General features: G+C 38.9%; 1 protein-coding gene across 3 annotated transcripts in view; it reads right to left on the bottom strand.

Annotated features, from left to right (window-relative positions):
* Vav3 (vav guanine nucleotide exchange factor 3) overlaps positions 1-16,846 on the bottom strand; it is a 321,021-nt gene that overhangs the window by 37,342 nt on the left and 266,833 nt on the right. For all 3 annotated transcript variants that reach the window (XM_076933154.1, XM_034500278.2, XM_034500279.2), the window contains exon 20: positions 15,630-15,766. In XM_076933154.1, coding sequence (XP_076789269.1) covers positions 15,630-15,766 — 137 coding nt within the window. The remainder of the gene's footprint in view (positions 1-15,629; positions 15,767-16,846) is intronic.

Below are 16,846 nucleotides of genomic sequence, written 5' to 3'. Positions count from 1 at the left end.
AGGTATTTCTTCAGTGAAATTCTCTGACCTTTCTATGGCACTCTATATAATGAGTGTGTCTTTGACAGACACATTTAACCTATTTACCATTTTAGTACCAAGTAGACTACAGGAAATTGATGAATGGAAACAAGTCACCCTGATGTTTGAGGAAGAGACTATAGCTTCATAAGAAACATTTTCCACACAAACTAGGACCACTTTAAGGTAAATAGTAGCAACCAACAATCATGCCAGGATAAAAGGTATAAGTTGTGATTATTCTGCATCTAGGTGATGGCAAGAGCATGTAAAGAGCTCATCAAGAGCCATATATATGCCAACCCCTGGCTTTACACCTTTGCCTTCTAATGTGCCAGAATTAAAAGGAAGTCTGCAGTTGAACTCTCTTCCTGATAAGATGTCTCCTGGTGTGCTCATTAAAATCCTGCATATTGAGTGAAAGCCATGGAAGCATAGGACAACGTGAACTGCTAGAATTTCAACAACACAGTCATGAACAGAGATAGGTAAGTAGCAGAGCTGAAGAAGTAATATAAACATGGTAACAAGTTTCAATTTCTGAGTTTTCACTGACATGCTGGAAAAAATGCACCCATATTAAAGAACATGAAAAATGAAAAGCAAGGCTGAGAAGCGGGCCAAGAAAGAGGATGTGTAATGGGCTGTGGAAAAATTTTCCAGATGCAAAGATAATTTTCTCTGCTGAAGAGAATTTTGTCTTTTTAAATTTTAGCTTATCTGCTAGCTAGGTTTTCTTTTCAGGGTATAGGGTGAGGGTTACCTGTGCATATGTCCTAGGTTTGTTTGTTTTGTTTTGTTTTTGTTTTTTTTATCAGAGAAGCTGTTAGGCTAAATAAACTCTGGGTACTTTGGGTCTTACCTCACCTCAAAGACAAGCAGCAGAGAAGATATCACTGAAGAGATTACAAATGGTCATGTCAGCTGTGTTTTAACTCCTTGGCATATACACAAAGGATGTTCCACCATGCCACAAGAGCCCGTGCTCCACTATGTTCATAGTGGCTTTATTTGTGATACCAGAAGCTGGAAACAACCCAGATGTCCCACACGGAAGAATGGACATAGAAAATGTAGTTCATTCCCACAATGGAATACTATTCAGCTATTAAGAATGAGAACATCATTTTTGACTGTGGGATGGCAACGCCATCCCTCCACTTGATGACTTGTCTTTCTACTGAAGGTGGATTCTACAAGTTCCCTTTCCCCACTGTTGGGCATTTCATCTAAGGTTCATCTAAGTCTTAAGATTCTCTCACCTCCCAGGTCTCTGGTACATTCTAGAGGGTCCCCTCACTTCCCATCTCTCGAGGTTGTATAGTTCCGTTCATTCTGCTGGCCCTTGGGGCTTCACTCCTGGGTCCTCCCTGCACTATACCTGATCATGTTCCCCCTTTCTCTCTGCCCCTTCCCCTCCCTTCTCCCTCCCAGTTGCCTCCCTCCCTCTGCCCTCTGCTTTCTTCTTCCTCCCAAGTGGGATTTAAGCATCCTCACTTGGGCCCTTTGGCTTGTTAACCTTCTTGAGTTCTGTGGATTGTGTCCTTGGGAAGTTGGGGCATCAAGTGGAGGGATGGGGTTGCCATCCCGCAGTCAAAAACTCAGACTCAAAATTGTTCCTGTCTAAAAGAGCTGCAGGGACAAAAATGGAGAAAATACTGGAAGAAAGGAGATCCAATGACCTGCTCAAATTTGGACCCATCTCAAGGGGAGGCTCCAAGGCCTGACACAATTGCTGATGCTATAATGTGTTTACAGACAGGAGCCTAGCATGGATGCCCTCTGAGAGGCCCAACAAGCAGTTGACTGATACAGAAGCAGATACATACAACACAATGGTCTGAATTTGGGGACCCCTGAGGTTGAATTTTTTAAAAGCTGGGAGAAGTTGAGAAGGAGGGCAACCCCATAGGAAGACTAGCAGTCTCAACAAACCTAGACCCCAAGACCTCTCAGACACTCAGACACCAACCAGACAACATATACTAGCTAGTCTGGGATCCCTGAAACATATACAGCAGAGGACTGCCTGGTCTGGACTCAATAAGAGAAGATGCACCTAACCGTTGAGAGACTTGAGGCCCCAGGGAATGAGGAGACCTGGCAGCATGTGGGGAGGTGTGGGGGTGGGGACATCCTTTTGGAGACAGGGAGGAGGAATGGGATGAGAAACCATAGGAGGGCAGAACAGGAGGAGAATAGTTACTGAACTGTAAAAAAAAGATTAAATATAATAACAAAAAAGAATTTCTCTTAATGAAATGCCATAGCAGTACAGTTATATTTGTATAAGGATCACACATGGTCCTTAAGGCAAAGATGTGAGAGCTACTGAGACCCATCTTAACAGATGAATGAGGTTATAGTCCCTTTTTACTCCTATATGACATTAGTCCTCGTTCTGGGAGATAATGCATGCTATATTCAGTGATTTCCATTTGAAATAGCCACCCTGCAACATTTGGAGGATTCAAAACAAAGCAGTGTGTAGGTGGGATGTCTTTGGCTCTTTGGTGGATGTGTGTGGGATGCACACTGATAATTCATTAATACTAATGGGTGGAGCAGCTGTCAATGCCCTACACATGGATGGTACTGCAGGCTGTAACTAAGAAATAAACCACCCTCCAAGGCAATAATTCAGGGCGCTTAATGTGATCTACCTATGAGAATTTCACTAACCTTGATGAAAGATAATACATCTGAATTTTCTTCTTTTGTTCTTATATGAGAATTTTATTCTGGATCAAATAATCAGCTTCATATCTTTTTTATGTCTATTACAAATGCCAGACATAGAGAATAATCTTGTACTTACGTTCCTGTCTGATATTTGTTCTGTGAGTCCTTTAACATATTCAAGGTCAACTTGAAAACATTCCTGCTTGGCATTGTGTGTCACCTGATATATAGTATACTATCTTTGTATGTATCTATTCTGCGAGGAATCTTGCATCATGTGATGAGGAATCTTGCATCATGTGATGGGGCGTTTGTAAATTTAACATTACCGGTTGTGTCTTTTTATGAAATACTTTCTTTGGAAAGGAAAGGACCTGAGAAAAGAGGTCAAGAATTGCATATGTTGAGAATAAAGGGACCTTTATTACTCATTAAATAAATTGAAGCAGACACAAAGAAAATATTAAATTATAATTTATACAATAACAATTCCCTCTTTTCTGAAAAGCAGATTGCCTCTGTAGGGAACATTAAATTAAAATTATTGACAACTTTCTCTGATATTCCTGAATATCACAAATACAAATGCACAGTCAGGCTCTTACGTATGCCTAACTGACCTTAGGTTTTAAGTATTCCTCATTTTTCTTTAAAACAGTGTACAGTGGATCATAATGAATTTAAGCTATTTTAGATTTGCCTGTAGAAATAAACCTGTAATCTACCTGTAGAGAGAAACATAGTAATGCTTGCCAGGGTGCCAAAGCTAAAACTGCATTTTTAAACCCACAGACAAGAAAGGCTCAACATGACAGAAGATGTCCTCCAAAAAAATCTTAATCGTAAATTGCTTGGCTTCTAACTTTGTGGGAAGTGGGGGGGGGGGAACAAATTGCTTTAAGAAAAATACCACATCTCTTCTCTGTGGTTCATTTATCCCCCTAATACTATCTGGATTGGAGCTTTAATGCACTCCTGGAAGCATTCGGAATGATTTGAAACAGATTTGGAAAGCCAAATGTAAAAAGGCTAGATTAATGGTTATTCATGAAAGGTGGAAAATTCTCTCTCGTTACAGGGCCCTAAACACTCAGAATATAGGCATGTTGGTGCTGTGAGACTACTGAGCAGTTCATCTCGAATGGCCAGAGACCAGAGCAGCCACCCTGCCCAGTCCTGTCTCTGACAGAAATAAACAGCTAGCACCGGGGAGGGGAGAACATATAGGTAAATAAACAGGGATTAGTTTATTGAATGAACGTAGATAGAAACTAGATATTAAGTACATTAGACAGATAAATAAAATAATTGTGCACACTATTTATATAATCCTTCTGATGAGCTTTGTAAAGTCAAGTAAGGCAACTGCCCAAATAAAGAAAGGGGAAGTGATCAGGAAAGAGACTAGTCGGAAACTGGCACCCACTAAAAGGTGAACTGTGGTTACATACAGCTGTGGCCATATTGTAACAGCCACATTCTGTGAGACATATGTCTAAGGTAGTTTTTGTTGTTGTTGTTTTTGGTATTTTTTTGTTTTTGTTTTTTGTTTTTTGTTTTTTTGAGACAGTGTTTCTTTGTGTAGCCCTGGCTGTCCTGGAACTCACTCTGTATACCAGGCTAGCCTCGAACTCAGAAATCCACCTGCCTCTGCCTCCCAAGTGCTGGGATTAAAGGCGTGCGCCACCACTGCCCGACTTAAGGTAGTTCTTAAAGTATGCATGAAAGTGTCACAGGAAGGGTCACCAGAATAGCTTGCTTTGCTAATCTACTATAAAAAGCTGCACAGCCACAGGCAAGTAACAGTGGTGAGCAATGATAATAACAAGAATTTTCCACAGGTATCTCATCGGGGTGTTTTAAAGACTGAAGAATTAATATGTATGGAAGCCATTTGAAGATGCTGTATAGTCATTTTCACTTTTATCTGCAATATTGTTTTCAATTTTTCTCAAATTATTCTTTTAAATTTTCACTGGTTAATAGAGCAGAAGTGAGTGTATAACCCCCTTATCCTACTCATATCCAGGCAGTTATACTAATTCACAAATAACATGAACTTTCATTATCACGTTCATTTCAATGGCCAGTCTATGTTCTGGAGAAGTTGGTGCTTTACACAGAGGTTTTATTGTAAGCAAACATATTCTTTCATTAGTCACTGCCTCCTAAATGACTATTGTCCTGCTGATGCACACTGGCAGTTGTCAAACACCATTGTGTAGAGTTAAGTACTTACTGATCACTATGAAGACCCCCACAGTCTACATGTACACACACAAAGGGACAACACAAAAGCTGCCCTTTTTGGCTAGTGCATAAATTTTTTTAAAAACTCCTGAAGTTAAATGAAGACTTCAAATTCCTATTCCTGATGTTAGCCACTTCTACATAAGAATCAATTTTAACATATAATTCTGTCAAACTTCATCTTTGGGTGCCATCTTTGAAATCATACTTATTTTCAATTCCTATAGGTTGACCATGAGATCCAGTCATCAAACTATATGGCAAAGGCCACAATTAAAGCTGATAGTTTTTCTAATGTATACAGAATTGTTTTCTTTTACTCTATCTCTGGAATTTTGGCTGATGAGAGCAGAAAAAAATAACAGTTAAGATCAAAAGTTGTAAAATGAGAAAAGAAAAATAAAAACCTACTATAAAAGGAGAAGCTGCATTGCTATACTTGTTGACTGGGAGAAGAGTATAACAGTGGTATATTCTCTCTGCTTTAGTTGAGAAATGACTACAGCAAAGTCTCTGTAATTATCCAACAAGAAAGGGAGCTCCTGGTATGTTATTCGTATGTTGAGGTATGCTTTCTAACTCTTACTGGGTAACATGTACATGATGCAATCTGGACTCATACTCTCCCAACTGTGTTATCTTTTTTTTTTTCTGGCAAAATAAACAAGAATGTTCTTTGATGGAAGAAAATTAGCCATCAAAGTAAATCCAAGTAGATGAACCCAAACTCAACTAGTTGCACAATCCAAAATCTGCACAGAAGAGCACATTTTGGAAAGCACCCTACCTGGAGGAAAGCTGTAACAGCCCCAAGTTAATCTAGCCTCACCAAAGTCCCAAAGAAATTTATCATTTCCTTTTTTCTTTCTAATTGTGGCCAACAAGGAAAATGTTTTTTCAAAATTTTGGTTATTCTAATCAGAAGTAAGCACAGAGGAAATGCTCTAAGTCCTGGCTTTCTGTGTTAACAGTTCGTGCAACATTGGGCAGTTTTAAAGGAATTATTTTCTACTGAGATCAGAATTAGTGCTTTGATGTAAAGTTTGATCTTCCAATGCATGCACTGCATTGTGCTAGGTGTGTGAGGAATATAAATAAATAGACATGGTCACTGTTCAAGGATCACTTGATAATGTCACCTTGCCAATGAACTTCTTTTACACTTTTGATGTATCTTCATAGGTTTCTATGGGCTTTCATATCACAACAAACTTAAAGAGAAATAATTGGTTATGATCAGGACATTTGGTTGTCTGTTCCTGGCCTTCTGATTTTAAATAAGTCACTCAGTTTTTCTGTTTCAATATCGTTCTCTATGAACCAAGAGAATTGACCAAAGGATTCCCAGGGTCTCCAGGACTAGGCACCTCCCATAAGTTCTACAGTTTCCCAGTGAGTTATTGTTGCCCACACAGTGTTTGGATCCAAAACATGTTGACCAGTGATGTAGGGATCAGTAACTTAATCTGATAGCATCTACCAACAGAAGATAAGAACGTCCTCCCTTACTTCCATGTTAACTAATTATAAAGTAAGTATTTACTGAAGAGCGTGGGATTGGCTTTCTGAGAAATAAATATGATCACTACTTCTTTAGGAATTTGAATCATAAATAACTAAAATTCAGTATATTACAAATTCATAAATCACTTGGTCCAACATCTGAAGGGGGTGTACATGTTCAGGCTCTACTGAACTTACAGCATTCAATCAATGGCCATGCCAGAGGCAATTCCAGACTGACAGCCCACTAAATGTACATTTTGATTGACACAGTCTTTCAGTACAGAAAGTAGTTTACATGGCAGTAACATAACAGAAGAAAAAGACAACAGAATTTCTCAGAACCTTATCCCTGTTTCTAATAAAAAAGATGTAGGACTAAACACGTGAATTTCTACCTAGGTGGAGGTAGCCTCTTCAAGGTTACAGGATAATTTATGCTTTGTCTTGCACAAAATTCAGTAATGCAGGTAGAAATGCAAGTAAGAAAACTAACCAACTATGTCCATTTTCAGAGTTAACAATTAGGACCTCACCCACTGTGTCAGGAGCTCTGCCAACTCCCACAATACAGTCTGTACACTTGGAAACACTCCCACAAACCCCGTTTATGATCTATTCAATCAAAGCCAGTTGGCAATTACCCAGGGAAAGTGTTTCTTACAAGCCTTTACTAATGTCTATTATCTTCTGTAATCATCTCTCCAGGGCCTTTCTTGCTCCATTACAGTCATATGCTGCCTACTTCTCCTTTCCTGTAATTAGGGATCATGATGCTCTCAGGGTCAAAATACTCAATATTTTGAGGCAAATACCTGTCAAAATAAAGGTCTGGTGATTATAGGATATATTGACCAACTAAGAATAGCTTTGTATCCACACACTCACAAGTTCAATTTTGCCTTGATGCCTTCTCCTGATTCTCTACAAGGGCTGGGAGACAGTGCAGAAACACAGGTGAACTGAGGGACTTAACACAGGTTCCCACACTCAGCAGGAGTGCTGCATAATCAGACCCGAGTCTTGGGTTTCCTGAAGAAATGTGGCAGGAATCTGACTTGGGAAAAATACCTGCTAGTCCCAGAATAGACTGAGATGCTGAGTCTAGTTTATAACATCAAAGAAATGAGTTGGCTTTATTTTGAATTTAGGAATCTGTTTTCTTAACAGCAAGAATCTGGTAATGTTTAAAAACAATTCTTTAATGTTATATTTGCCTCTGATGAGGACACAGACGGACACTTGAATTATAGATCAAGAGAGAAAACACACAGTTTTAGAACACGTTCTTAGAGCTATTACTCATCTGTGTTCTAGAACTATTAGGAAAGTGTAGTCTTAATCACTTGCAGCAACTTCCAGAGTTGCAGGGAGGAAAGTTCGACTCCTCCCTTCTCCCTGCACCTCTCTCACCCCTCCGGATCAAAGACTGTGGTAAGTTCTCTGAGCCAAGTTTCTGTAAACTGTTGACTCTGCACCATGCCACTCTTGAGCTTCGAGCCTTGAGACATTCTAGGTCTTCCTCATGCACACCGGCTCTGTGGAAAGGTCTCTATCTACCCACATGGTACTTCAATCTGCCATTCCCTACAGAATTGATCACTTTCATTTTTCTGCATAATCACGAAAAAAAAAAAAGGTAAAAGAAATTTTAGGAATCAAGTATATGTATATGGAGGGTGAAAAAACCTCCCAAAGCCCACATTGTCAATGTAACTCTTTATTCAAACTGAACATGATGAATGTGAAATTTAGATAAGAAATGAAAATTCCAGACAATCATTTTCTACTTCTAGAAAACAAGTACATTCTTCAAATGTGTTAATCATTACACAGACTTACAATTTTTGTCCTTTTCAATTCCTCTTCATGGTTGCTTCCTATGAACCTCACGAAACCCCCAAGTCACCGAAAAGTTAATATTCCCATTTCATAGATGAGGCATGTATGAGTACTCTCTCACAAGATAAATCCTTTAGTGATCTTTCAAATGGCATAAAGTATAACTTGGAGGTAATGATGACTTTAAAAATGTCGGAGAAGCAAATGCTGGACAGAGCATCTCTGAATAGTTATTTATTTTAGACACATTTTGTGAGCCTTGAAAACAGATAAAAATGATGCTTCTCATCTTTCAGGGTGCTCTGGCGTGGCCAATCAGGAAGCAGTGTGGTAGTTGTGTATTTTGAAAATTATTTGTAAATAAGAAGAGACCCTAGATAAATGCCCCTGGCATAGGGCTCTCAGATGGTAAAGGTTTTAGCTAAGAAAATGGGACAGATGAAGGTGGGGCTAAAATATCTAGGCTGAAGGTTTGAGAAAGCATGTATCTCATGAATAAGATTTTCCCAGACAATTCTCTTTTTATTTATTTATTTTTTTATTTCCTTAGCTTAATAGGAGGAAAACACATGTTTGGCCAAGTCCTACATGGCCAGTTCACAACCACTTGATTCTAGGTTCATTGATACTGGCTTCATGAGAAGTGAATGTTTCATTTGACTTGGAACTCCTGAATTACAGGTTTTTGTTTATTCTCTGTCTCTCTCTGTCTCTCTGTCTCTCTCTGTGTCTCTCTCTGTCTCTCTCTCTCTGTCTCTCTCTCTCTCTCTCTGTGTGTGTGTGTGTGTGTGTGTGTGTGTGTGTGTGTGTAATCTCCCACTGAGGCACCCTGCAAATAAAAAAAAAGTAAAACATAAAACCAACAAAAACTTTTCGCAGGAACATACATAAACCAATGACTTTTACCTTTAAATTTTCTACAAAAATAACTGCCCTTCAACATTCATTTTCCTAGGTGTTAGAAATATAAAATGAATTTCTCAAAAAGGAAGACAATAGGATTGCCAAGTGTGCCTAACACAGAACCTTGAGACTGAAAAGCAGAAGAAACCTTCATTTGAATTTGGCAACTAGCACTGGGTAAAAGAGGAGACAACAAACTTTAAAACAACAGCAACAACAAAGACCACAACCCTGAAAGTGACTAATCAGAACTTGTGTAAAAACACTTCTACTCCTTAAAATAAGGATCACATAGTGGCTTGTTTTGCAGCTGTGAAGTATCATGACTATTTTCTATGTTATTTAATTCTCATTGAGAATAAAAATACATATTTTTGGCACTGATTGCAATTCTGTACTTATAATTGCTTTTTTGGTTCCAATTAGCTCACAAAATTCCCCCAGTGGAACATTTGGGTATTCATAAATGACAATGGAGCAAATAAAACCCCATGATTTAGGACAGAGGATCTTCCTTGTTCAAGAGCTTTTAGTCTAAGAAGAAAACACACAGGGAGTACTCTATTATAGAAGAAATAGAGAGATGGTACATATGCTTGCCTCCTCTCTTTCTCTTCCCTTCCTGGTCTCGCTTCCACTCTTTCTCTCACTCCCCCGCCCCCCCTCCCTCTTTTCCTCCCTCCGGATTCCTCTGCTTTCTCATAAGTATAATCTGCATAGTTTCTGGGAAAACATTTCTCAGATGAAAAAGCCACTCCACCACGAATGAGTCTCTGTCTTTACATACCGTACTACTTAAAAGCAACAGGTTGTCCCCAGTCAGATGGTGTGAACAAAAATGTTCTGGATGTTGTTAGACAACATCCAGGCCTTACACCTGCACCAGGAAATGTAACCCTAAGTGGCCAGTTTCCTACTTGCTATGCATTTCATTTGAAAACAATTTTATATAGCTTTCAAGAAAAAAAGAAAAGACAAAGAAAGAAGGCGCTGCCAAAACGAATCCCTTAGAATGGAAGACAGAACAGCGTGCGTTTCCACTGCTCAATTGACAACTCATTGTTTGAAAGACACTATAATGAAAATGCAGAGAGCCTACTTACTTCAATAGAAATTACTGTTGTGATAATAACAAAGCCCAGGAGCCTAATATCTATTCAAAGACAGAGACTCCCGCTCCATCCTGGAGGGTAATTTGTATGCTCTGGGCATGGTGTGTGTAGAAAACATGACAGTCTACAATAAGATCTGACTTTCTGCATTAATGAGTGAAGTGACTCACTTGAAAGAGAAAGCAGTTGAGAAAGCAAAAATTCTTGAAAATGTACAAATAGGCCAAAGTGCTTGACGAGTACAAAAGTCCTTTTAAAAATTCAAATGCGAATTCATTTGTGGTAAGTACTTCAGACTTTAATCTACAGGCTAAACTCTGTGAGTGTTTTTCAAAATAGAATTTACAAAAACTTCTTAACAAAAAATTCAAAACAATGCATTCTCTAACCTGACTATTCAGATCATGAGTATTAGAAACTGGAGAGGTTGTTTCTGATCCTTCCAATATGAAACACAGTGGGAAACACTGTAGGCAATTTTTATGTATTTGGATGGATGGCTACATAGATGGACAGACTAATGGGTCTGTCTAGATGGCTGGGTACTGTTAGTGACTATAATACAATACTACTGATTTATTTTACAGCGGCCACTGTCACTCCCACTTTTCATGTTATTAAACTGGACCCTTTTTAGACCTCTCTGTTTTTCAGCCACCACACTGGTAGATGACAGCAAATAAAACTCAGCAAATGGAACTCAGATTTCCTAAATTCTAGCATAGGCAATGAAAAACACTCAACTTGCTTCTCAAGCGCTAATTATGCATAATCTCAAATGAGATGGGATAAGATACCTGAAGAGGTGTTTGAAACTATATTCTTGAAGCAATTTTAAAATGAAATCCCTTAGAGGAAATCACACGGTGAAGGGGCAAGCTACTAACTATATGTTTTCTTTGAGCAGGAAAATGAACAAAGTGTGTAAATGGAGACCCTGTAAACATATGTCCACACAGAGAACTTTAAAACAACCAAATCTTGTATCTGAGAATCAATAAGGAGGAAATACCCTGCTATTTTGATTTATTAATAAAACATGAAATTAAACTGGCCAGTTTTCTACTATGAACCTTCCATATGGCCAGTCTGTAAAACAAAAGTTTATTTAATTATGACAGCCTATTTGAGGACTTTGCAACATCTTTAATCATGTTTTAAAATACAGAAAACAAATATGTCAATTTCAGTCTGAGGTTTGGGGCTAGCATAATTTTATTATATGCTGATAATTTGAAAACACTCCCCTTATTTAGTATCTATCGTAGCCAAAATAATTGAGTTCATTGGAACACCTTGAGTTTTTGGCAATGTATAATAGATTGGTTTTCAACCAATGAGCACATAATGAGCATGAGATGGTGCCATAATTACTATGGAATCTTACCAAGTTGATCTTGTACTCAATGCTCACATATGATTTATTTGAGCTTAATGCAACCCTGGGATCAAACCAAGCCCTACTGTATCCTGATCTTTGCGAATAGGGCTGTATGTTGGTATTATAAAGCCTCTTGCCAGAGATTTTAACCAGTTTTATGAATACTGCTCTTGTCTGCCTACCTCATGTGATGCCTAGAATCAAGCTACATAGTAATTAAAAGACCTTATCCAACCCATACAGCTAGTTGGCTACTAATTAAATGACTTCACTCCAGGATTTCTCACTCTGCTTCTGTTCCTTGTAACAACTCCAGCTAAATATTCTTTAAATGATTTAGAGGTACTCATAAGACAATGCTGGCACATGTTATGTCTAAGCCAGAAATTCTAGATGAATTTTTAACATATGCCTGACAATGTAAACCCATTACTAGTTGGCAGCAAGCATGAAAGATTCCTCTAAAAATAAGAGATCTAATGTCAAACCAATGAGAGTTCATACTGGGGCAGGAAAGTGTCTGCACAGTGAATTCAGAACTAGCACTCAATGCATAATTGCTATCTGAAATAAGTGTGCTAACTGTTCTTCTCTATTCTAAGCATTAACCACTCTTCTTCCTAACCATTAGATCTGCATTCCACTAAGAAAAAGTCATAGACACGTTTTGTCATTCAGTGCTTCTGCTCATTTATCTTGTGAGTCTCTTTGAGTATTTCCAATGCCTTTTTAGCACCACACCAGAAAATCTTCACACATCTAGACAGCTAAAGAGAAAATTAGAATTAATAGCAATTTTCCTTTTGCTGAGAAAAAAAAAAAACACCAGAAGGCTGTATAAGATAGTAAGATGTGTAAGTATGAGCTCACCGGGAACAAGGCCTGAACTGTCATATTTTTGAGATGGTGTGCTATAGGGAACAAAATAAATAAAGACGTAAAAGTCTGTAAATATTATGAGAAATACTGAAAGTCTCACTCAGACCTACTGTTTACAAAAAAAATAGCAAATAAAAATTAAAAAGGGTGTAATTAAGTTTTATGTACCTAAGGTATCAGAAAAATAGGAAACAGAGACCTTAGTTAGGAAAACATTATATCTACAGTTCTCTCTTCAACAGAGTCGAATGCTGGTGGGCACATACTGTGCAGGCTTCTAGGAGTCCTGCTGAGCCGTGCCCACGGTCTCCACTGTGGTCTCAAACATACCGCTGTTCAGGTACCACTTATATGCCTCAATAGCTCCAATATTTTGTGCTTAGCCTCACTATTTTCTATTGATATCTCTAGAATGAGAAATTGACTGGCTTTTAGAATCCCCAAGGGCGGCTTATAAAGTAAGTTTATTCTTAGCACTGCTCAGACAAATCCCAAAGTGTTTTCTGTCTGTAGCCCCTGTTACCTGGGTGTTCTCTAGTGAACTTTCTCAGAGCTCCGAGCTTAAACCAATGCAAAGCATCAGAAGTAACTGCACCAGCTCTGGATATAAAGCTTAAGATCTGACAGCTTCTGCCTTTGCATTCCCAGTAGGCAGCTGCAACATACAAAGTCTGACCCTGAGACCACTATGGCGAACAGAAGTTTAAAAAGTTCCCCAGCAGGTATCTGTAGTCCACAGCCTCCACAAAGTTCCTGAATTCAAGGACGACGGGGATAGGAAGAGGGATGGCAGAAGTGACTCCATACATCAACAATTCATATTATGAACATCAGCCAATTACATTTAATCACAGATAAAATGCACAAATTCTTAGAAAGAGATCATCTACCTTAACTTCTTGCTAAAGAAGAATCAGGTAAGAGCACGCAGCTTTATACTCATAGAGAAATTTAGTTTATACTTGGAAGAAAATGTCCTACTTCCCGGGCAACATCATACTCAATAGTAAAGAACTGGATGCATTTCCCTCAAAGGAGCAACACCGCAATGACACTCTCTTGTCATTGCCACTTCATACTGTACAGATGTTATAGCCATTGCTGCAAGGTAAGAGAAATCATTTCAAGGTATCTAGACTAGAAGGGATGAAATCAATATAGTTGCTTATATAAAACCTCTGATGGGATATGGTGAAGAAAACTCTAGCAGAAATTAAGAGTAGTTACAGGATCAAAAACTCAATGTAGAAAAAGTTCCTTGTAGGCTGGAGAGGTGATTCAGTGGGTAAGAGTACTTGGCTGCACGTGCATGGGGATCTGAGCTCAAATCCTCAGAACCCAGGTAGCAATTGGGACATGCTCCTGAACACCTGTGACCCCAGCACTGTGGGAGCTGGAGACAAGATGGCTGACGTGACTCATTGGCTGCCAGTCTAGCTCCAGGTTCAGTGAAAGACCTTGTCTTAAGGGAACACAGTATGGTGTGACAAAACAGGAGACATGTTTTCAAGTGTCTTCCATTAGCATGAAGTGCTCAACAACCTACATACGCACAGGTGCAAATAACATATACAAACACACACACACAGAAAGAGACAGAGAGAAAGAGAGAGAGAGAGAGAGAGAGAGAGACGCACATGTCAAAAGCTAAAAATTATACATTTTAAATATGTATGACTTATCATATACCTCAAAGCTGCTCTTCTGTTTTCTACATAGCAGTACTGTTAAAACTTTAGCATAGATCTTGTAGGGCACTAGACTGTGGCTCGAACAAGAGCAGAAGCAACTGAGTCCAGACTGAACCCAGACAGACTACTTCCATGACGACTTCAACTTTGAGTGTAAGAGACAAGGATGGTGAGGGAATGGGGGAACCTAACATAACAAAAACAGGCAAAAGTTATATGTTTTGAAACTAGAAGAGTGTGCACATAGACTAGATGTCAGTAGAGAAGGAAGTAGACATTTTAGGACAGAAGATTCAAGAAGGAAGGAGTCTTGAATGGGGGGTGGACATTGTGAGTCCAAATGAAGACCTGTCTAGGTAGATGGAAGTGTCACTACACTTAATTTGGCATTTTTCCCTTCCTGTTCTGGGGAGGATGAACAATAAGAGGAGGAAATACTTGGGAAACACGTTGAGATCTCAGAAAGGCCATTGGCTACAGCAGTTGAAATGATGCTGGAGCTGAGTATTAGATCTAAGCACATTCTGGCAGTGAAACAGTTACAAACACGTGCATTCATTCATGTGCACAGTAGACCATTTCGAACTACAGCCCTTCTCTGTTTCCTTTCCCTTTAACTATGATCAGATTTCACTCACCTGCCATTCTTCCTACTGAACCTCCCCTTCCCCCCATTGCCCTCAATGTACAATGAATAGTTAAAACATTCTTCAACTTTACGGGTAAATATTTCCACACATATAAGAAAATACAGATTCTCTTAAGGAACCACAGCATTCTGGTAGCCAGCTATATAAAATCTTAATGCTGTATCACATTTATCCCAACAAAAATGCCTAAATCAGAGATAGGCTTATTAGCAAAAATGGGATTTTATCACTAACAAATATCCACAAAATCAATTACTTCTTACATTTCATATATTTTATAAATAAGGCTTAGAGAGACCCTGAGATGATTTCCAGGTACCATGGGTGTACAAAATGTCAAATAGGGCCCCAAATGGCCACTGGCAAGTAAGTCAGGTATTTTCCATAGATTGAACTCCAAATATATTAAAGCCATGCATGCTAGATAGTACCCACAGGGACTAAGTTTGAGAAAATGTTCCAACCAAGTATACATTTTTAATAAAAATGGTGACTATGACTCACAGCACTGACACTGTTTTTGTGTAGCGTTATAGCACTCATGGCCATCCTGGCCTTGTAAACATGGAAGAACCTTAATAAACAATAATCCCACCATCCCATGTATGGTTTCTACAGCTGAAGCACATAACAAGTTTTTAACAGCAAGAGTTTTATTTTGTATTCAATAGTCACTCATCCATTAGATCAAAATAGTTATCATCTGGGATAGTACCTGCCAGAACACACTGTGTGCATCTCCTCTCAGAAGTTCAACAGTGTCCCCTGCCTGGATATGCAATGGTGGTCCTTCATGATGAGCTGGGGGCGGGGTGCCAGCGTAGTTCCTAATGACCTGCATCTTCGGCAAACCTGGAAGCAAACAGCACACTGTTGACAACAGAAAAGGCAATGGCGCGTGGAGGCTACATGTGCTTCAAGAAAAGGAAAAGTAGGGTCTATTATTAGCATTAAAATGTTTAATCATGCCCGCCTCAAGTAAAGGGCTAAAGCAAGACAGAAGGAATGCTTCTTAATGTCCTTCTCACCTGAGGTAGTGAAAGAATAAGGAAGATGATCTCCTGATTCCTCACGTACCTTTCCTTCCCTTACTGTCAGTCTCTCTTTTTAGTTGGAAAAAAATATCTCGTTCAGCTGATGCCTGCTTCATAAAAAACATATCACGTTGTGGAAAAGAATCAATTTTTTCATCAGCTCTACCCTTTCTGCCTATTACTTTCCTCTTGGGCATAGGCTGATTTCATCACTAAGGAGACTCACCCTTTCTGTGTATGCATCACACTGCCCAGTAGACGGCTCCTATCGTAAGGTTATCTTTGTAATTCAAAAGCAAAGAGGTGATGGATGTGGGGCTGCAATCCTTGAGACATTTATATGGAGAGAATGTCTGGGCTCAAATGTAGGCTTGCAAAACAGACTCAACAAATGGAACATGTCTAAGCCAATAGCATCAACAATATTAAAAACACAGATCCATCCCTGTCTTGCATTTCTTTCAATGTGCAAGGAGGGCCTCAGTTCAATATTTCATTTCAGAGACTAGGCAGCTTCAATTATACAGGGGCCTAATTGCTCCAATACCACTCATAAATGTATAACCTCACAGTGATTTTTTTCATTTATACATGAAGCTTCTCCCTTCTAGGAAAAAAAAAACACTTATAAACATTGCCATCTCTTAACCATTTAGGGGCATGAGCTATAACCTATTACACTTGAGGAGTGTGTATTCTAATGAACAACGGTGATGGAAGCACTGGACTCTGTATTTGGAGGACCAGCGACTATCATTTGCTTCTGGATATCCCGGATACTTTCAAAAGGCTCCATAAAATGTTCCAGCAAAGAGCTTACAGAAATCTCAAAATCCTTTGCAACCATTTACTAGAGCAGGGGACAAAACACATGTTACTATAAATGCAACACAACAAA

This window comes from Arvicanthis niloticus, chromosome 4, assembly GCF_011762505.2.
Source record: "Arvicanthis niloticus isolate mArvNil1 chromosome 4, mArvNil1.pat.X, whole genome shotgun sequence".
NCBI lineage: Eukaryota > Metazoa > Chordata > Mammalia > Rodentia > Muridae > Arvicanthis > Arvicanthis niloticus.
This window is presented reverse-complemented; position numbering and strand designations above follow the sequence as displayed.